This window comes from Carettochelys insculpta, chromosome 1, assembly GCF_033958435.1.
Source record: "Carettochelys insculpta isolate YL-2023 chromosome 1, ASM3395843v1, whole genome shotgun sequence".
NCBI lineage: Eukaryota > Metazoa > Chordata > Testudines > Carettochelyidae > Carettochelys > Carettochelys insculpta.
Genome location: NC_134137.1, coordinates 236518324 through 236539443, shown reverse-complemented (window position 1 = coordinate 236539443; position 21120 = coordinate 236518324). Strand labels below are relative to the sequence as shown.

At 50.7% G+C, this 21120-nt stretch overlaps 1 protein-coding gene across 1 annotated transcript; it reads left to right on the top strand.

Annotated features, from left to right (window-relative positions):
* The first annotated feature begins 294 nt into the window (after nucleotides 1–294).
* Nucleotides 295–5448, top strand: TEX52 (testis expressed 52). The gene is made up of 2 exons (XM_074997197.1): nucleotides 295–812; nucleotides 5184–5448. Exons 1-2 carry the CDS (start codon nucleotides 295–297, stop codon nucleotides 5446–5448), a joined length of 783 nt encoding a protein of 260 aa, XP_074853298.1.
* The last annotated feature ends 15672 nt before the right edge of the window (nucleotides 5449–21120 follow it).

Below are 21120 nucleotides of genomic sequence, written 5' to 3'. Positions count from 1 at the left end.
GAGAGTATTTTAAATCATGTGGTACCCTCTGTTTATAGCAGGAGGAAATGTTTTCTCTTCTTTGAGGAGCCCAGCACTGGAATAGCAGAGGGACTGCAGGGCAGGGCTGAGGGCCACTGGCAGAGCTGTGGGTGGAAAGCTTACAGTGAACACTATAAATTGAACCTGACTTTGCCCACTGTATTAAGGAACAGCAAGCTATGGCAGCCACCCTGGGATAGTAGAGGACTGGCTTTATCAAATGTTTTCTCCCTGCTTTTCCCCAGCTAGGCATCATCTGGGATCTCTCTGCAGATGACCACTTGGGCAGAGCGTGAGTTCTTGTGTAAAGAGAGGCATACTGCATGGCCAGGCTTTTCCCCAAGAGCTTATCATAAACTGGCACTTGCAAGACCACCATGCACAGATACCAAGATCCAGGTTCATCAGAAAGTGCGCTGCCCCTGGGAAGATACGTGTCGCTGGCACATCTGGGGATACCACACCTGGCTAGATGTAGGGAGGCTGCCACCACTCTTTCCTTCAAGGCCAGACATACCTTATGATAGCAACGTGTGGCGATGGACTACAGCCCCCCGGACAAACTACATGCCCCAGCCCCCCGTCCCACCTCCTTCAGAGATGGATGAGAATACTTACCTCAAGTTCATCACACAGGGATCTCTGTTTCTGGACCCAAAACGTAAGGAAAGAGCTGTGGCCCAAACACAGAAAGAGCTACAGGAATGCAAGCGGCTGAAGATAATGAGTGAGTGCCGAGCTCCCCCACTAGACAGCCAGGGAAATATTTTGCCTCCTAAGGAGTCCAACCGGTAAGAAGCACTCACTTCCCCTTGCCCCTTCAGTTGCTCTGGAGAACAGGACAAGACATGGAAACCAGTTCACAAAGGACTGGTGGCAGGTGGGCTTCCAACTGCATATGATGCATCTAGAATAGCCCATTATCTAGAAGTGGACAGCTGGGCAGATGGTATTTTATCAAGACTCAGATTTTATAATTCCTGGGTTACCTTCTGGTGATAATATTGCTGGTGTCCCCCCTCTATAGGAGCCGCTGAGGTCCACGGGAGTGCACACAAGGCTAGAAGAGCACTGATTTCCAAGTCATTTGTGTGATCTTGGACAATGGTCATCAGTGCTCTATGCCTCAGATTTCACCTCTGTAATATAGGGACGAGGGAGTCATTGGCTGTGAGCTGAGATGGGACTATCAGATATGTTAGTTATTAGAAAAAAGCTTTCTAACTATGAGGGTAGGGAGCCCTGAGCATCCAAGACCCATGCATGTATTTAAGAACAGGTTGGACAGATGCTTGCCAGGGATTCTCTATGTCTGCTTCATCCTGCCTCAGTGCCAGGGCTTGGGCTTGACGACCTCTCAAGGTTCCCCCCGGCCCTACAGTTCTATGATTCTATCATCTAGTCTGACCTCCTGTACACCACAGGCCACCAACCCCACCCAGCCACCCCTCACTAAAACCAGCAACCAGAATTAGTGGCTAGAGCAAAGTTGGCCATTCCTCCACAGACTACAATTTTGGGTATCACTAGCAGAGGACAGGAGGGATGGAGCAATGCAAAGGTCCCTGTAATGGCAGGGAATTCACATAATGAGCTGCAGCCAGATAGCACTCCCCTTTCTTTGTAAAGCACTCAGATGTCATAGATGAAAAGCCATGACAGGGAAAAGGACCTAGAAAAGGAGCCTCCTTCTAACCATGTTTTCCACATGCAGACCCTGTCTTAAGAAGTGCTCGATAGCCCCTCCCGCGGCTAGCTCTACACCCCTCAGTACTCCCGGCTACCCAACCTGATGCTGTCTTCATTTCTCCAAGGAGTTACGATAAATTACCACATAGACACATGTGATCCATTCCCAGCATCCCTAGCCAATTTGGGGCTTCCGTGGGAGCCCTGGAACCTGTATTAATGTGAGGGGAACACTAGATCCAGAACTGTGGCTCTATCTTTTCTCCACCTCTTTCCCATGGAGCCCCGCTGCTGGCCAGGCCAGAAGTTGGAGCTAGACCATGGTGAGAACTGCCCAAGCAACTTGGGCTGCTGTGGGAAGTAGGGTTCTCAGGTCAAAAGGAAACCCTGGCAGCACTGGGCCACTAAAAGTCTGGCTGGGGGCACAGCAGGACTAGGCCAGGCTCTTTGCTTGCCCAGGCTCCTCGCAGCTCCTGAAGTGGCCAGTATGTATGGGTCTTAGATGTTCAGGGCTCCATACACTGCCCCTGCCCTGAGCACTGGCTCTACAGCTCCCATTGGCCAGGAACCGTGGCCAGTGGGAACAGTGGAATGGTGCCTGTGGGCATGGGTAGTGTGAAGAGCTGCCTGGCCGATCCTGTGCCTAGGAGCCAGACATGCCAGCTGCTTCCAGGAACCAATTGAAGTAAGCTGGCTGAAACCCACACTCCGATCTCCCTCCCTCCCATTCCTCAAACCCCTGCCCCAGCCCCCTCCCGCATTTTGAACCCCTCAGATTCTGTCCAGAACCTGCACCCCCAGCCAGAGTTCTGACCCCCTCCTGCATGCTAAACGGTTCATCCCCCGTCTAGAGCCTCACCCCCACCCTCACCTAACCCTCTGCCCCAGCCCAGTGAAAGTGTGTGAGGGTGAAAACAGAGAGTGACAGAGGGAGGGGGATGGGGTCTTGGAAGAAGGGGTGGGCATGCAGTGGAGCAAGGGTGTTTGGTTTTTGTGCAATTGGAAAGTTGGCAACACTAGTGGGTAGTCCTGGACCCTCTACCTGCCCCAGGCAGACACTTAGCAGGCCCATGAGCTGCCCCTTGTCCGTGTCTCTGCCTGGCTGGAGGGAGGTGAGGGGGGACCGGATGTTCTTTGTGTAGGGGCCCCAGTAAATCTTCATCTGCCTCTACGAAGGACAGCTTGGTTCTCTCTGAAAGGCTCAAGCTTTCTCCTCAGAGCACTAAGGTCATCCCCACAGAGCTGAGAACCTGGGACTTGAGTTCCCCAAGCACTCACTCAAGCAGTGCTTCAGTCTGTGGACTGGAATGCCACTCCCAGCACAGAGCCATCACTCCATACCCCAGCAGCTGAGCTGCTAACGTCAGCCCATTTTCTGCAGTCTACCCACACCCTAGCTAGTCATGGCTCTATCCCAACTGGAAAAGTCCTACAGAGGATAGCTCCCCTCCTGGCAGGTCTCTTTGAACTGGAGCACAAGGATAACTGTCAGGTAGAGGCTACAGGAGAGGACCTGTGCAGCAGGTGCGGAAAGCAGCATGGTCACTGTGGCATGTCTCCTCAGCACGTCTCTCAGGCTGCACCGACAGATTCAAAGTAGTAGGTCTCACACTGTAGTTATAAAAGCAGGCAGTGTTTTGTCTTTGTGGCTCAGGTTGGAGTTTGGGCTCAGAGACAGGGTTCACAAGAAAAGGGTTAACATTTAATACGGGAGCACAGACAGCTCCCTTGCCTTAGTGACTGCTCAGTGCAGAACCAAGATCTATATCTGCTGTGGAGGCTGTGTCCTAATATCCGTGTAGCTTTAGACAGAGGCTGCATCTCTAGAAACACAGGAGAAAGTTGGCTATGGGACGGGGATTGCTGTCAGCTGCATGGAGCTTCAGACAGTTTTGCTGAGGCAATTTTAAGGTGCTTGGAGGGGTACTAAGAAACTGCCATTCTCCTTGGGCTCTGGAGAATCCAGGTGACATATTCCTATATTTTGTGCCAAACCACAGAGATGGACAAAATTCTCTCTCTGAGAAAATCAAAGGGGGATGTGTCTCTGTGTGTACCACAGTATAAAAGTTGATATGGTCTCTTTAAACACAGGAATGAAATATATGTAACAACGTCAGAGAGGATGTCTAGATAAACAACACCTATAGTTTGACCCTCTAATCATTTTTTTAAGAAGTATTCCAAAAACTGTTTGAAAACATTTACATCCATATTAAATGGTTGGTCAATAAGATGTTGTATGATACTATTTCTCTGGCTGACTGGCAAATGTTAATACTGACACGCAGGGGCTTTGCACACCATAACTGTAAGGTCTGACACCGTATATCTGTGCTTCTGCAGAATGGTAAACTGAGGTGCAATAAAAAAGAGAGTGTAGTAAGTCAGACATATCGCCTCTAGCAAACTCCCGGCCCAATACAATTGCACCACATGCAAGAATCCCCCAGAACCTGGGGAAGGAGAAGCCCTGGGACCAGTGCTGTTGTTGGAGCAATTATTGGTTGTACTCCTGCCTTCCCAAAGCTGAAGGAGGTTTCTCCATCCAAGGCAAAAGGTGGAAGTTTGAAACAAGCTAACTCTAGAAGAGAAGCTCCACCACACCAATAAACAATGTCTTCCTGCTGTGGAAACCTGGCTAAGACATACCCCTCCTCCTGTTATGGATTCATGGGGAACCCAATAATTCCAACAGCTATTTCTTGTGTCATTAAGTCCTGTAAGTTGAATGGCCACTAGAGAGCACTCACACCCTAGGGATGAAAAATGTTGGCTCATCTCTGCAGGTAGGGTTGTTTCCACTACAATACATTTCCTGGTGCCGTGTCCAGCTTAGTTTAGAAGTCCTTGAGTAATGAGGTTTCCAATGCTTCCTTGGGAGACCGTTTTACAGTTGGCCTCATAAATCTCTCTGCCAGGATGCTTATTCCTCTCCCTAAAGGTTATTCCCTTAGTTCCATCCCATTATTCCTCATCATACTACTACAAGGTAGATTTAAACGATTGAGTGCTCACAGTGATATCTGAGCAACTGAAGCCTAATTATCTGAGTACCATAGATCCTTAATTGTCTCTGTTGTTTTCTCTCCCTTTTATATGTACATGTTGCTGTGCCTGCTGGAGTCCCTGGGGGGAAGATGCCTCTTCCTTTCACACTAGTAGGTTCTGGGCAAGCCTGGCTGTAGAACAGGACACCACTCCTCGCTAGTATTGATCAGGGGTTCATGCTTCATTCCTGTGACTGGGATCAGTCTTGAATGTTCTCCAGCAGACAGAGCATTAATCCTGCAGTGCAGCATAGTAACTAAGCATATTACTCAGTCTATAGAGGAAATCAGAATTTACAATCAGGCCCAATGAATCTATTATCCCTCCAGTGCTAGGGGAGCCTTGCTAAGTCAGGAGGAAGACAGGCAGGTACTTCCCTTCTTGGAAACTTAACACATCGCTCCTCCTTTCCTTTTGGACAGATACAGACACCTGACCACAGGAAGAGGCCTGAAATCTCTCTGTGTCCAGTTGCAGCCAGTCAGACCTGCAACTAGAGATTGCTGGGACTGGCCTTGCCCCAGTCTCCAACCCCATTACCAGGAGACAGCACTGAGACTTGCCTTGAGGAACAGCAGTCCAGTCTATGAAGACTTGCTGCAGAAATACCAGGAACTGGTTGTTTGTGGGAGACAAACAGGGTACCATAAGCCCTCCAGAAAACAATGTAGTGCACTAAAGGGGTAACGCCAAGGCACAAGGAGGCTGCTGGGCACTATAGACAGGGGACCCAACTTCATGGGTTTGCACAAGTCATCATGTCAAAGAACAGCAACCAGCACCCCCAATACTGAGAGTACACAGATGATGCAAAACAAGGATCTGGCAGAGATCAAGCATCCCCAAAACAGCAAGATACTCTTACTTCCTGCTATCAAAGATCATTATCCAGGAACCTATTCTACAAAAACACCACGGCTTTAAAACAGCACAATACTTGGGAGACTGCAGCACTGAGGCACACCTGCAGCACTTAGATAGTATGAAGTCATTGTAATGTTCTGTATTTTCCTTTCCATCTTGGATTTTGGATGCTTATTGTTGAGTAGGCCTGCAGGGGGTCTCTGACATCCATCCAGAAAGATCTCCTTCTCTTCCTGTTTGTGAAGCAGGTGGGTGCTGAGCTTACAGGTATCCCCAGCTACAGCCAGGAGGTCCTGTTTTCCCTCCTCAAGGTCGTCCACATCTGAAATCCAGCCCTTGGTACTTGTATAAAATGCTAAATATCTGGGTTGAAGCTTTCAGTTTGATTTGTGGTGGATGGAACCTGTAACAAGGCAGCCTGTAGTGTTTGGTCAGGGTGAGTGGGCATGGCTTGCTTCTGAGAAGAAAACTTGGTCAGTGGGCTCACTTAATCTCCCAGTCAATGGCAGGGGAAAGCTCGTGGCTTGGTTGACAAAGTAGGGAGATTGGGAGGATCAGTAACTGAGGGCAGGACCTGGCTGGCATTTTGGGAAGGGATTCTGTAACTGGGGGGAGAGCACAAGGTGTACATATGTGCTGGGTGGGTATCAAGTGCAGAAAAGCAAGTCAGCATGGGGCCTAATGGGACAGGTGGTTTGCCTGACACAGCAAGACTGTGCAGATCCAAATCCTTTGGGGCACATGACAGGGAATGACTTGGGTGTGTAACATTCTCCTGCCCTTGTGGCAGGGCACTTTTGCAGAGATGTCACATACGAGAATTCCGAGACCAACATTTAGGAGAGATCCTGCATGGCCCCATATTCTGTGACCTATCTTAAAGGCTAGGAGAACTTTTTAAGAGCCTGATTTGCAAAGAAGCTGAGCACCCACACATCCAAGTGAAATCTGCACGAACTGCAGGTATTCAGCACCTCTGAAAATCCAGCCCTCAGGTTGGAGACAAAAAAAAAAAAGCACAGCACACACAAGGAGAGAGTGAATAACTGGTCCTCTCCAGTCAAGCAACGTCTTTCTCTTGCCCTGCCCAAGTGGAATTCCTTCTACAGCGTCCTGGACAGATGGGAATGGTCTGGGCACTCACTGTGTTAGGGAAGTAAAGGTCATCCATCCAGAGTTGCCTACTGCACCTTGGCTAATGGAGCTAAAAATAGGAGTTTCCTCTTTAAAGGAGGGAAAGACCTCATTATGCTAATCAGCAATCATCCCTCTAATGTGAAAGCAACTGTCAGGGCCCTAGCACCCAGAAGAGGGGACTCCAGCTAAAACAGAACCAACACTACCTACTCTCCTTTGTGAAATCTCTGTGGTAACCTCTCTCCCAGCAAAGACACAGCTCTATTTTTAATACCCTCATAGCAGTGCAATATAGATAGAATGGTCCCTGTCAGCTGATACCAGAGTACACTGTGTCTCCTGAAGAATTGCAGAAACTAATTCATTCATCAATTAAATTATTTATATAGCAATTAATTAATAATTAAACAATAATACATATAAATTAGTAATTAAGTACTTAATTAAGCAAGAATCCCAATGAATGGGGTCAAAACACCCAATGAGACTCCAATGAGAGCCTCTCTCCCTTCCAAAGGACCACTGAACAAAGCATTTCTTGATGTCTTATACTAGTATATTGCTTGAGTTTTCCTAAAGAACACCGGATTGGGATGTTTTTCTATATCCATCCCCAGCTCAGACTGCACTGAAAGAACTCCCTTTGAAATGTGGCTTTGTTTCTGGGGCTGCATCGTTTTCTCCAGCACAGTTGAGTTGAAGAGAGATGCCACTGAAAAGGCTAGGATTGCCAGGTGACTGTTTTCTTATTGCAATTCCCAGTCTAAAAGCGACTCTGGCAACTCTTGTTAGTACGGCTGACCGGGCTGCTAAATGTCTCCTGGAAGTGGTCAGCATATCCCTGCAGCCCCTAGGAGCTGTGGGGGGCCAGGGATTTGGCACACAGCTTCTGCCTCAAGTGCCAGCTCCACAGCTCCCATTGACAAGGACCATGGCCAATGAGAACTGTGGGTGCAGCGTCTGTGTGTGAGGGAAGCGCACGGAGTCACCTGGCCATGCCTTCACCTAGGGGCCACACAGATCTGCCAGCTGCTTTCTGGAGCTAGCTGAGGCAAATGCTGCCCAAAGCCTGCAGGCCAAACTCCCTCCCACACTCCAGCAACCCACCCCAGCCCTAAACCCCCTCCCTTCACTCTAAGCCCTGCACCCTCAGCTGGAGCCCCCTCCTGCACCCCAAACACATCCTCCTCCCATTCCCTAGAGCCCTCATCCCATCCCACACCCTAACTCTTTGCCCCAGCCCAGAGTTCACTCCTATACTTCAAACCCCTAGGCAGCCCCCAGCCTAGATCCCCATCCTGCATCCCAAGTCCATCATCTCCAGCCCTGCTCCAGAGTCTGCTCCTCAGTCCAGAGCTCCCCCTTCCCCCAACACCCCACCTTACTGCCCCAGCTGGTGAAAATGAGTGTGAGAGTGAGGCTGGGGAGAGCAAGTGAGCAGTGGAGGGGGGAGGAGGAATGGCATGAGCTGCAGGAGAGGGCTCAGAGAAGGGGCGGGGTGGGGCCTCAACGCAGGGGGCAGGGCCAGGGTATTTGGGTTTTTGCAGTCAGAAATTTGGCAACCTTAGAAAACGCCCATAGCTATTTGTAGCAGCTGTTTTGTGAACGAGGAAATAAAAGTTGCTGGGCAGTTGGCTGGAAAGTTTGAAGCGATTCAGGACCAATGTATTAATCCACCAATTAAAATCAATTAGCAAAGGAGTTATACACCTTAACAAAACAAGTGTTATTGACAGGGCTGTTCCAAGGCAACTCCCGCTGTGCTGCAACCCCTTCCCTGTTCCCTTGCCCCCTCCCTGACCAAACGGGCTGGGGATTACCGGGGGCAGGGTGCAGGGGCAGGCAGTCACCATCCCTCCCCTCCCGCCTGCATTTGCCACATGGCGCGAGCAGCAGCCTGCTCTGCTCTGCTGCGCTACACCCTCCCAGCCCACTAAGCCCTGCTTCTCTGAGGGTGGTGTGGAGAGCAGCAGCCATTTCCCACTGCCACAGAGAAGTGACTCTCAGCACAGTGGAAGGGAGTAGGCTGCCTTTTGCTTTGCATGGTGACTATGGATGGAGGGAGCCAAGGGGAGGTGACCCTCTGCTGCGGCTGCCACCACCACCACCACCATTGCATCCTGCCCCAGGTAATCCTCCCTTGCCCCGTACATCAGATGGCTGGTGCAGCCACAGCAGGGCCCCCAAATGTGCAGTGCATGGGGCAGCCACCCCACCTTGTCCTATGAATGGGGCGGATCTGGTTATTGATGACAAAGCCATCTATGCTTTTGATAGTCCAAGCTCTGAAGCTATTCATCAATATCTGGAAGTAACTGGCTTTTCCAAAGAAATACTAGACAAAGCAATCATAGAAGCAATAGAAAGTATGAAAAGTGGTAAAGCTGCAGGGCCTTAAGGGCTTTGCACCTTAACTTTTTGCAAAATGTTTAAGGAGGAATGGTGGGTCCTGTGAGTGGACAGGATTCATTAGCAGAAGGGTAGCTGTCTTAGGCTACATCCGCAAAACCAACAAGAAGGCCTGTGGCACCTCACAGTCTAACATGATTCATTAGGATTCATTGGCTACGTCTACACATGCACGCTACATCGAAATAGCTTATTTCGATGTAGCGACATCAAAATAGGCTATTTCGATGAATAACGTCTACACGTCCTCCAGGGCTGGCAATGTCGACGTTGAACGTCGACGTTGGGCAGCACCACATCGAAGTAGGTGCTGCGAGGGAATGTCTACACGCCAAAGTAGCACACATCGAAATAAGGGTGCCAGGAACAGCTGCAGACAGGGTCACAGGGCAGACTAGCGCTTCCGGGGCAACAGCTAGCCGCTCCCTTAAAGGGCCCCTCCCAGACACACGCAGCCTGCACAGCACGTGGTCTGCAAAGCCATAGGCACACACACCTCGAGCGACGCAGGCATGGACTCCCAGCAGCAGCAGCAGCAGCCAGAGGTCCACCCAGCCGCCCCTGTAGGAGCAGTGCTCGCCCTGCTCGATGCCATGCAGGAGGCAGCTGAGCACATCTTTGCCACAGAGGAGGAGCTGCCCGCAGGGGAGGAGGACTCAACCCCCAACCCTGCAGCACCCCGCCCCGCCTCATACGCCGCCGGCTGTGGAGCTACCCCACCAGCGCTGACTGGTGGGAGCGGCTGGTGCTCGGAGAGGGGGACGACGACCGCTGGCTCCAGAACTTCCGCATGAGCCGACAGACATTTCTGGAGCTATGCCAGTGGCTCACCCCCGCACTCAGGCACCAGGACACCTTCATGTGGTGTGCCCTCAGTGTGGAGAAAGGGGTTGGCATCGCTGTCTGGAAACTGGCCACTCCAGACAGCTACCGATCCGTGGGCCAGCAGTTTGGCATCGGCAAGGCCACCGTCGGGGCTGTCCTCATGGAGGTAAGAGGACCCATGGGGGGGGGGAGGCAGCCCTGGCAGGGGAGGGCCACACACACCCTGCACACCCCTCATTGGTGCTCTCCCATGTGCTTCCCCTGCAGGTCGTCCGTGCCATCAATGCCCTGCTCCTCCACAGGCTCATGAGGCTTTGGGACCCAGATGCTGCCATCGCGGGGTTTGCCACCCTGGGCTTCCCCAATTGCTTCGGGGCTCTGGATGGGACCCACATCCCCATCCACGCCCCGGAGCCCAGTGGAGGATGCTACTTAAACAGGAAGGGCTACCATTCTGTGGTCCTCCAGGCCTTGGTGGACAGCCAGGGCCGTTTCCAGGACATTTATGTGGGCTGGCCTGGCAGCACCCACGACGCCTGGGTATTCCGGAACTCGGGCCTGTGCCGCTGGCTGGAGGTGGGGACCTACATCCCTCAGCAGGAGATCCCTGTGGGGGACACCACCATGCCCCTCTGCGTCATCGCAGATGCAGCATACCCCCTCCGGCCCTGGCTCATGCACCCTTACACGGGCCACCAGTCAGCCAGCCAGGAGTGCTTCAACCTGCACCTGAACCACACGCGCCAGATGGTGGAGCGCACATTTGGACACCTCAAAGGGCGCTGGAGGTGTCTCCTCACCCGCCTTGATGTGGGCCCCACCAACATCCCCCAGATTGTGGGCGCGTGCAGCGCCCGCCACAACCTGGTGGAGAGCAAGGGGGAGGCCTTCTTTCAGGGCTGGGCTGTGGAGGCCGGCAGGGCCGATGTGCAGCCACCCGCTGCCCCCAGTCGCCAGGTGGACCCCGAAGGGACCTGGGTCCAGGAGGCCCTGTGGGCCCAGTTCGATGAGGCCGCTGGGTGAACGCTGGCAGACCCCCCACTGCACCCCCCCATCCTCCACAACACTCCCTGCCCCTATGCCCACACCACAAAGCACCCAAGAGCACACACCCCCCACCTTTCTTGTAAATAAAAGCAGACATTTGTTCGTCAAATCAAATATCTGTAGAACTCTTATTATTATTATCAAGACTAACTATTTACAGGCAAGATCAAAATTATATATATGTATTATAAATAAGATAAGATGAAAGGGGAAGACAAGGAAGGGGAGAACTATGTACATGGGGGGGCAACGATCAGCATAACAACAGGGGTCTAATATAAAAACTATTTACAAAAGAACATTAAACTGGGGGGAATATATACAAAGGGGGAGGGGGGGCCACGTCCTGGGCCCCACACCCCCTAATGTCCAGCGCTGGGGGTGGGCGGCCGCGACCCACGCCTCGGCCTCAGCCCTGGCCGGGGCTGGCTGGGGGCCGGGCGGACCGGTAGATGTGGCCGGCGTGTGTCAGCTGACCCCAGGTCCCGCTCGGCGGAAGGGCCCTCGGTGACGGGTGGCGGTGCGATGGCGGATGGTGCAGCGGGTGGAGCAGGCAGGGTGGGCGCAGCGGTGGCCGGCGCAGCATGGGGGGCCAGGTAGTCGGCGATACGGTCGAATGTCTGCATAAAGGCCCCCCATGCCTCCTGGCGCCAGGCCAGCGCCCGCTCCTGGAGTTGGAGGCGCCGCTCCTCCACCCGCAGCCGCTGCTCGGCGACCTCCAGCTGCCGACGATGGATGGCCAGCAGCTGGGGGTCCGTTGCCGTCGGGTGGTGGTGCTGGGTCCGCCGTCGTCCCCACCGTGGGGCTGGTCAGTCCTCCGCCGGTGGGCTGTCCGGGACCACTGACACCTCGCCAGTGCTCTCCAGTCCTTCCGATGGTGCAGCTGCGGAACACAGGGGGGGAAGAAGAGTGGAGACAGCCGTTAGTGTGGGCCCCGAGCCGTGGCCCTTGTCCCCCCCACCCCTCTGCTGCTGGTTCCCCAACCCTATCCCCAGGAGATGCTGCTGCTGCTGCTGCTGCTGGGTGTCCCACCCCCTCCCCCGGGGGGACCCTAGAGGTTCCGCTCCCCCCAGCCCCGGGGAAGGGGCATGGCACTGTCGTGCTGGGGGAGCAGGGGCTGATGCAGTCTTCTGAGGGACATGCCACTGCTGTCCTTGGGACCATGGTCATCTCGGCATGTGGAGGGCCCTGGTCATATCTATTACCCCCGCCCCTCAACCCCGGGGGTGTGCACCGGGGGGGTACATACCTGATGGTCCACTCCCACGGTCGGGGGACACCCGGTGGGCAGACGCCCTACTGGAGCTCCAGCATGGGCTGGTGATCCGCAGGCCGGCGTCGCTGGAGGAGGACTCCCCCTCCTCCTCCTCCTCCTCTGGTGCCCTGGGGGTGGGCTCCTGTGGGGGCCCCCAGGGTGCGGGGCTTGCCTCCGGGGCGGACTCCGCCTCCGGGGCCTGCTGGGGCTCCTCGGCCGAGGTATCAAGAGTGGCCGGAGGGGAGGAGGTGTGCCGGGGGCCCAGGATGGCCCTGAGCTCCCTGTAAAAGGGGCAAGTGATGGGGGCAGCCCCAGATCGGCCGGCCGCATCCTGGGCCCAGGCGTAACCCTGCCGCAGCTCCTTCACTTTACTGCGTACATGATCCGGAGTGCGGGCAGGGTGACCCCAGGCAGCCAGGCCCTCGGCCAGCCGAGCGAACGCATCCGCGTTCCGCCTCTTGCTCCCCATTACCTGGAGCACCTCCTCCTCACTCCAGAGCCCCAGCAGGTCCCGAAGCTCGGCCTCCGTCCAGGAGGGGTCCCGCTGCTGCTTCCCCGTCTGGCTGCTGGGCTGGGAGCCCTGGCTCCCCTTGGGGGGGGTCCCCTGGGGGCGCTTGGGGGGCTGGGGGGCGGCCATCGTGGCGGGTGGGGGTGTGTGGGCGCGGAGGAGCATGCAGGCCGGCCTCGTGGCTGTGCTGCCGCCTGCACGCTCTCTCAGCTTCCTGCACAGGAAGGCAGGGGGCGGGGAGCTTTAAGGGGTCACTGCACGTGGCGACCATCGAGCTCAGGGGCTGGGCAGAGCGTCTCTCAACCCCTCAGCTGATGGCCGCCATGGTGGACCCCGCTATTTCGATGTTGCGGGACGCACAACAACTACACGTTCCCTACTTCGACGTTGAATGTCGAAGTAGGGCGCTATTCCCATCCCCTCATGGGGTTAGTGACTTTGACGTCTCGCTGCCTAACGTCAATGTCAACTTCGAAATAGCGCCCAACACGTGTCGCCGTGATGGGCACTATTTCAAAGTTGGCACCGCTACTTCGAAGTAGCCGGCACACGTAGACGCGGCCATTATGTTTAGACAACACTGAGAGAATACCATTGAGAGTTGGAACCATCCATAATGCCAGATATAATGATACATTGCAGAGAAAGCCTTTGATAGAATGGAGCTGAACTGTCTGTTTCAAGTCCTGTGCAAATGTATTTCTTTAAATGGATATCTGCTCTGTATGTACCTAAGCCCCAAAGCAGCTGTGGAGTTAATTACCTCACAACTCCTTCTGGAATTACAGAGGGACCAGACCAAGAAGGGCAGCCATGTTAGTCTGCGGCTTCACAAATAACAACCAGTCCCATAGCACCTTAAAGTCTAACAAATTTATTTATTGGGTCCCGAGCTTTTTGTGGGTAAAAGCCACTTTGTCAGATTTCAGAGGGACCAGACAGGGATGTTCCTTATCTTCTTTACTTCTTGCACAGGCCATGGAGACTTTTGCACACAAGATAAGGAATAATGCATTTTTCCCAGGAATAAAACTTTCAAAACTACATCAGAAGACAGGTTTTTATTCAGCCTATGTAGTATTATTTTTACCTAAACCAAACAGTCCCCTAAAATTCATTTCTAAAGAAATCCGGGACTTTGGGAAAGCAGCTGCATTTAAAGTAAATTGTGCCAAATCTGAAGTGCTAGCTATAAATTAGACTGATTCTGAAGAGTCATTCCTCCACAAAACATGTGGACACCAATGGGCAAAAAACGCTGCCAGATGCTTAGAAATTCAAATTTCAAGCAGCCTAGAAGAGCTGTATGATTTAAATGTCAAGTCAGTACTTCAGTAAATGAAAAAGAGCTGGACTGTCTTTCTTGTTTCAAAATCTTTCTATAATCACCCTCAATAAAACTCTAGTAGAAACACAGATGATATTCTTATATGGAATTAGCAAATACCAAGACTGGGTATAGATATTTTATACAGACCTATTAAACTATCTGTTCCAAATATTCCATGGTACTATCCAACCAATCAGCCCAAAGCAGTAGTGATTTAAGAATGCTGTAAATCCAGTCAAATACGAGGTCTTTGGTGAACAAGAAAGTTGTGACAATGGAGATGTTGTTAGGCTACCGTGGATTAATTAATTTAGAAATATGCAGTAGGGTTTCAAGATTCATGAGGGTTACATGTTGAGAACCCTCGTGAATGTTGAATGTTACAAATACAGGGGCTTGAAGCCTTGGGGAAGCCGTGGCCGCCAGGGCTCCCTACAGACAATTTTCCCAACCCCTCAAAAATGCCCGCATATGACATTTAGATATTTGTTTACCTTTTATGCAGTACTCTGATTATATTCACCTGCAAATAAACTCACACACCTGTCCATTTTTTAAAATATTAATACTTCATGGTTAGACCTGCCTTGTGAAATATGTAATCAGAGGTCACTAAGTATAATAAAATAACTAGAAAAGATAATGTCTTTTGACATTATTCCTGTCCGTTTTTCCCTTTTGTCTCCTTTCTTCCACTTGCACAAAGGAAAAAGGCAAATAGGATAGGGGATGCCAAAACTGGGGGAACGGAAGAGATTTTGTTTTCAGAGCTATTTCTGGAGGGTCATGTGTGGGAAAAGGAGGCTGGTAATAAAAAGAGGACAATTTAAATGACAAAAATCTTTTGAAATTTTATTGTTAATCACACTTGGCATTTTTGATCTGCTCTGTATGCAACCTTTTGCAAAGAGCAAATATATGTTCAGCCTCGCTGACTGATTTGAAATAAAAGCAAACAAAGCAAGGAAGAACCAATATTAGGTCCCCACGTGTGAGCGAGAGAGTGAGATTCTCTGTAACAGCTGACGTCCTGAATTATCTCACACAAAGACACATTGTAATGTAAAGGTGTAGTACATACAAATCAGCCTGACGTACATTGCTACATGCACCACACTTTAACATCAGTGTTAATTGCCACAAAGATGGATGTGGTAAAAGAACCTGAAGAGAATAATATGTAGTGACACCATGAATGGGGGGTGAGAGGTGGGGACATCTTGGCTATGTCCACACTAGCACCCCCCTTTCAAAAGGGGGATGCTAATGAGACACTTTGGGATATGCTAATGAGGTGCTGCAATAAATATGGCAGCCATGGCACTTTGAAAGTGCCACTTTTGATCGTGTGTGGCTCGTCTACACAGGGTCCTTTTCGAAAGGACCCTGCACATGTTGAAATCCCCTTATTCCTCTCAGCTGAGGAAAATAAGGGGATTTCGAAATGTGCAGGGTCCTTTTGAAAAGGACCCCATGTGGATGAGCTGTACGCAACTGGAAACGGCACTTTCAAAATGCCGTGGCTGCTGTTATGCTAATGAGGTGCTGCATATTCATTGCAGCACCTCATTAGCATATCCCAAAGTGTCTCAATAACATCCCCCTTTCAAAACGGGGGTGCCAGTGTAGACACAGCCCAAATGTTTTTTAAAAAGTATATTAATCTAATCTAGGACCACCCACACTAAAATACATCCATCATAAGGCTCTATTTTAATTTTTGTATAAATCTAAATTAATAAGCATGGCACTTAAATGGGATAATTTCAGATGAGTATTAAGATCCTCTATGGTCTTAATTGTTCTTTTCCATGACTTAATGCATTTGGATAAATTTTAACTCTGAATTTCCTGGGTTTGTGGGCCTTTCTACACTTGAAATTTCTTTCAGCTCAAGGTAAAGTGTGAAGTCAATATGCAATAGGTATTATGGAATAGCTATTCCAATTAATTTCCCCTTATAGACAAGCCCTAAGACACTTGGATTTGGGATAACTACAAAATCCCTGTAGTGTATTATATCCTTAATTACTGATATATAGTTTCAAACTTCACTCCATTTTAATATGCTTTTATCTGGCAATACTAAAATTATGCTCAGCCTTTCTATCATTCCACATGCAGAACAAAATAATTATTTGTGGCTGCGTGAGTTTGGCAGTTTCCTTCCTGAGGCCTGGTACTTTAATACTAATGCTTTGCTGGAGGAGGAATCTGTCTTCTGAGCATTGTTACCCATTGATTGGAGGCAGACGTGACAGACACACCGAACAATACTTCAGCAGGTGACCAACAGCCGCTGTGGGCCCCTGGGCAAGGTGGGGGGTGCTGGTTCTGCGCTTCTGGAAGGAATGGGGCAGGGCCAAGGGCAGCCAGCCCTCTGCACCACGCAGAGCACACCACACTAAGCTTCCTTCCCAGCCCCTCAGTGCTGCAGCAGCAATTTAAAGGGCCTGGGGCTGGTGCTGCTACCACGGCACTGGGGTGGCTGAGGCCTTGGGCCCGTTTGAATTGCCAGGCCCCAGGGCAAATGCCTCCCTTCCCACTCCCCTGCCTATTCAGCCATGTTCTCCTTTCTCCCTCCTCTCCTTAGCGTTTTCTTCTTTGCTCCACTCCCCACCACCTCTTGCTTGCTATCTTTGTGCTTGCACCATCTTCTCCCTCCTACAGCTGGGCTCTCAGGTTCTTCTAGCTGACATTCCACTACTTTCTGGAATCCCCTCCAGAGAAGGGGCCTCTCCCACAGTGGGATATATTGAAGCCTCACACTGGCTGCTAGGAGCAGGAGTGGTGCTACCTGTTTATTGCCTCTAGGCCTGCAGCCTGCCTTTTGACTCAGGCCATACAGGTTAGAAATATATTGTGTGTCTGCTGCTCACATAATGCATGGGGGGCTGTGGTTGCCTATGTGACCCACAGGGGTGAAAAGGTTGAGAACCACTGCTCCATGACAATCTCAGAGTTGAACACGTATTTCTTTGGTGCCTGCTTTCCTTGATCTGATTCTTCACCCCAGGTTGGGATGAATGTCTTTCACACTCCTTCCTGCTTGACGTGTTGGTTGGTGTGTGTAGACCCCCTTTTACTAAAGGAGCCTCTGGCCCTTACTGGAAAGATCCTGTGTGCTGTGATCTAGCCTTAGAGACAACCACTCCCATGATGTTCTGGGAAAAGTGGGGAAACTCGTTTTTGTTTGGGAGCACTGAGGGCAGAGAGAGCAGACAGGGGGGCTCCATTTGGCAGAGAGAAGACAGATTGCTGGTGTGGAGCTCTGCCCAGACCAGGAGCTGCAGATGCAAAGCTAGAGTTGGCTGCTGGAAGCCTGCGGGCACTTTGATAGAGCAGGGAGCTTCAGAGGCCCTTGGTAGTTTCCTTGAAGGATAGAGGTTCTTGCTGTGGCTGGAGTTGACTGAGAAGGGCCCGAAGGGAAGGAACAGTGAGTAGCTTTGACTGTTGTTCAGCAAAGTGCTTGCAAGGGCAGGAGCACAGCAGAGAGACTGAATCTGAGTCTGAGGAGAGGCAGTGTGATCGGGCAAGTGAACCAGGACCCAGAGCTGCTGGCATTTGATGCGAGCAGCCCCAGTTTCAGAGGGTTGTGCAGCTTGCTGCTTGGGCTTGCTTGACACACAGAAACTGCACAGTGTTGTTTCCACTCCAGCTGCAGATCTTCGAGTGGGCATGTGGGCCCCTGAAATCCAGAGGAGTGTGCACTCTGAGGTGGGATAAATAGTGGCAGTGTAAATGCCAGTTAAGTCTCATTGATTACCCTATACTTTGTTACTTGATTTTACTCAATTGCGCACTGTGGATTTAAATAGGTGTGATATTTAATCTTGGTCTGTTAAACTCTATTTCTTTACATCTTGAAGTAAAAGTGTTTCAATTCTAATTTAAGTACTTGGGTGTACATTTTTTATTAGAAGCATTTTTGAGTTAGATCCATGTCACAGATTATTATTAGAAAGGATTTATTCCTGGAGGTTCCCCAGGCATGCTGTTGAGTGTGTACAGGGACCAGCCAGGTGGAGGCACTGCCAGTTGTGAATTCCTTTAGGAGTAAGGGACTGCAGCACAGGGGTGGAGAGAGGATTCCCACTTATCCAACATCATCACTGATATACTCAGAATGTCCTTTAGTATCAAGATGATCAGGTGCCCAGGTCAGTGTTGCCTGCTCCCAAGTAACCTAGGGAGGAAATGGGAGGCTACATGTCTATAAGATTGCTCTCTTTGTAGCTCCCCCTTCCCAACCCTCTTCTAGCCCCTGTTCTCATTTTGTGCCTTTTTAGTCACTCTTCTCTTCCTCCTGCTTCAAAGGCCTTGTGGGTCCCCACTGGCTCAGCAGCTCTTTCCTGTCAGTCTGTAAATGTCACTGCTTGGCAGTCTGTCCTCCACCTGAGTTCATCTTGCTGATAACATTATAGAACTAACCCTTACCAGTCCTCGGCTACGTCTACACTAGCCCCAGACTTCGAAATGGCCATTCAAATGGCCATTTTGAAGTTTACTAATGAAGTGCTGAAATGCATATTCAGCGCTTCATTAGTATGCGGGCGGCCACGGCACTTCGAAATTGATGCAGTTCGCTGCCGTGCGGCTCCGCCCAACAGGGCTCCTTTTTGAAAGGACCCCGCCTACTTCGAAGTCCCCTTATTCCCATGAGCTGATGGGAATAAGGGGACTGCAAAGTAGGCGGGGTCCTTTCGAAAAGGAGCCCTGTCTGGACGAGCCGCGCGGCGGCAAGGAGCGTCAATTTCAAAGTGCCGCAGCCGCCCGCATGCTAATGAAGCGCTGAATATGAATTTCAGCGCTCCATTAGTAAACTTTGAAATGGCCATTTGCGTGGCCATTTCGAAGTTTGGGGCTCGTGTAGACACGGCCCATATGTCCTCAGTAGCGGTAAAAGCATCCTTCTGTCTATTTTATTGTCTAGTCATTTAGGCTGTGTCTACACTAAGAAAAAACTGTGAAATGGCCATGCTAATGGCCATATCAAAGAATACTAATGAGGTGCTGAACTGAATATTCAGCACCTCATTAGCATTAGGACGTTTCCAGCTGCGGCGCTTCGCAAGTGCTGCTTTCAAATGCACGCAGCTCGGCGTGGCTACACAGGGGTCCTTTCTGAAAGGACCCCGTGCATTTCAAAATCCCCTTATTCCGCTCAAATGAACAAAATAAGGAGATTTTGAAGTGTGCGGGGTCCTTTCAAAAAGGACTGCCGGGTAGCCATGCCGAGCCAGGGGCGTTTGAAAGTGGAGCTTTCCAAGCACCACGGACGAAAGCGTCCTAATGCTAATGAGGTGCTGAATATTCAATTCAGCGCCTCATTAGTATGCTTTGATATGGCCATTTCGAAGTTTTGTCTTTGTGTAGACACAGCCTTAATGTCTGAGACAGTCGTTTTCAGCTTGTAGTCTGTGGACCCCTAAAGGTCTACAGACTGTGTCCAAGGGATCCGTGAAAGGTAATTATGAAAACAAAGTTTCAGACCCAAGAAAAGGCAATCAGTTTCTCTGATCAAACATATGTGAATCCCTCTACCTACAGCTCAAAATCTGGCAGTCTTGTTCTTACCATAGAAGCCCACAGTTTAGTGCCCTTTCTCATGCTGCAGCAAATGTCATGCCAAGCATGTGCAATAGTAAAAGACTTCTATGCCAGGGATCCATGGACCTCCGATTGAATTTCCAAAGTGGTGCACACCTCAGCTCTTCTATGGTGGTGTACAGGAGTTGTTAACTGTACCTAAGAGGCTGTGGGCGAATGCCCTGGGCACAGACATTGTGTGTGACAGTTTCAGGATAAATGCACCTATATTCTCCTCCTGGTCCACTCCAGAAGCTCCTAGTTAGGCCTCCAATCTCTAGCCATCACTGTTCCACATCCTTCTGACCAGGAGCAGGTGTTGGCTGGAGATCTGCCCAGTCACCTGCCTTATGGTCTGATATCCCCAACAAGCCAGACAACCTGTTCTTTCCTTCCTCTCTTCTTTCTCTCCTGTATGACCAGCACATTGACAGCCGTTACAAGTTCCCATCCAGCTCTTTCTAAGCAAGCACCATTATTCTTAAGGTAAACGCATCAAAAAGAAAAATCCTATGAGTGTTCCTATAGGCATGCTAACAACTTATCAGAAGTTACCCCTCAGTCTTCTGGGGCCCTGTCCTGTCTTTTTGTTGGATAAGACAGAAGGCCCTAAGTTAATTTAAACACAGCCTTTTTATGCCAAAAGTCCTTTCTTTACATGCTGGCCTCTGGAAAATTGAGTTTGAACCAGTATATGTCACTGCTTCGGGGATAGTGTCTTTCTGGAGGTATTTACAACCTGATTAGTTCATTTTAATCACTCCCATTGTTTGTAATTCCTGGCAGAGCTAAAAGAAACCCCAGACCAGAGCTGAATGCAGTTGTGGCCTGCAGAGGTACATAAACTGTTAATGCACTTAATACAGTATGGTCCCCAGGTGTTTTAATAGCAGCCTTCAACTTCCTGAAGGGGAGCTCTAAAAAGGAGGGTGAGAAACTGTTCTCAGTGGCGTCAGATGGCAGAACAAGGAGTAATGGTCTGAAGTTGAAGAGGGAGAGGTGTAGGTTAGATATTAGGAAAAACTATTTCATCAGGTGGGTGGTGAAGCACTGGAATACGTTGCCAGAGAGGTGGTGGATTCTCCATCCCTTGAGGTTTTTAAGTCCTGGCTGGACAAGGTCCTGGCTGGGATGACTTAGTGGGGGTTGATCCTGCTTGAAGCAGGGGGCTGGACTAAATGACCTCCTGAGGTCCCTTCCAGCCCTGTGATTCTGTGACTCTGTGATATTGCTCATGGTTGCAATGTCTGTCACACAGTGTCGGCCAATGCCGGCAACCCTTCACTGGCCTCATCCAACATGAGACCCTGGGAATTGGGGGGCACACTGGGAATGGGGCTATACTACCTGTTGCTTTGTGCCTTGTGAGAGTCTGGTACAATGTAGCAATGGCCC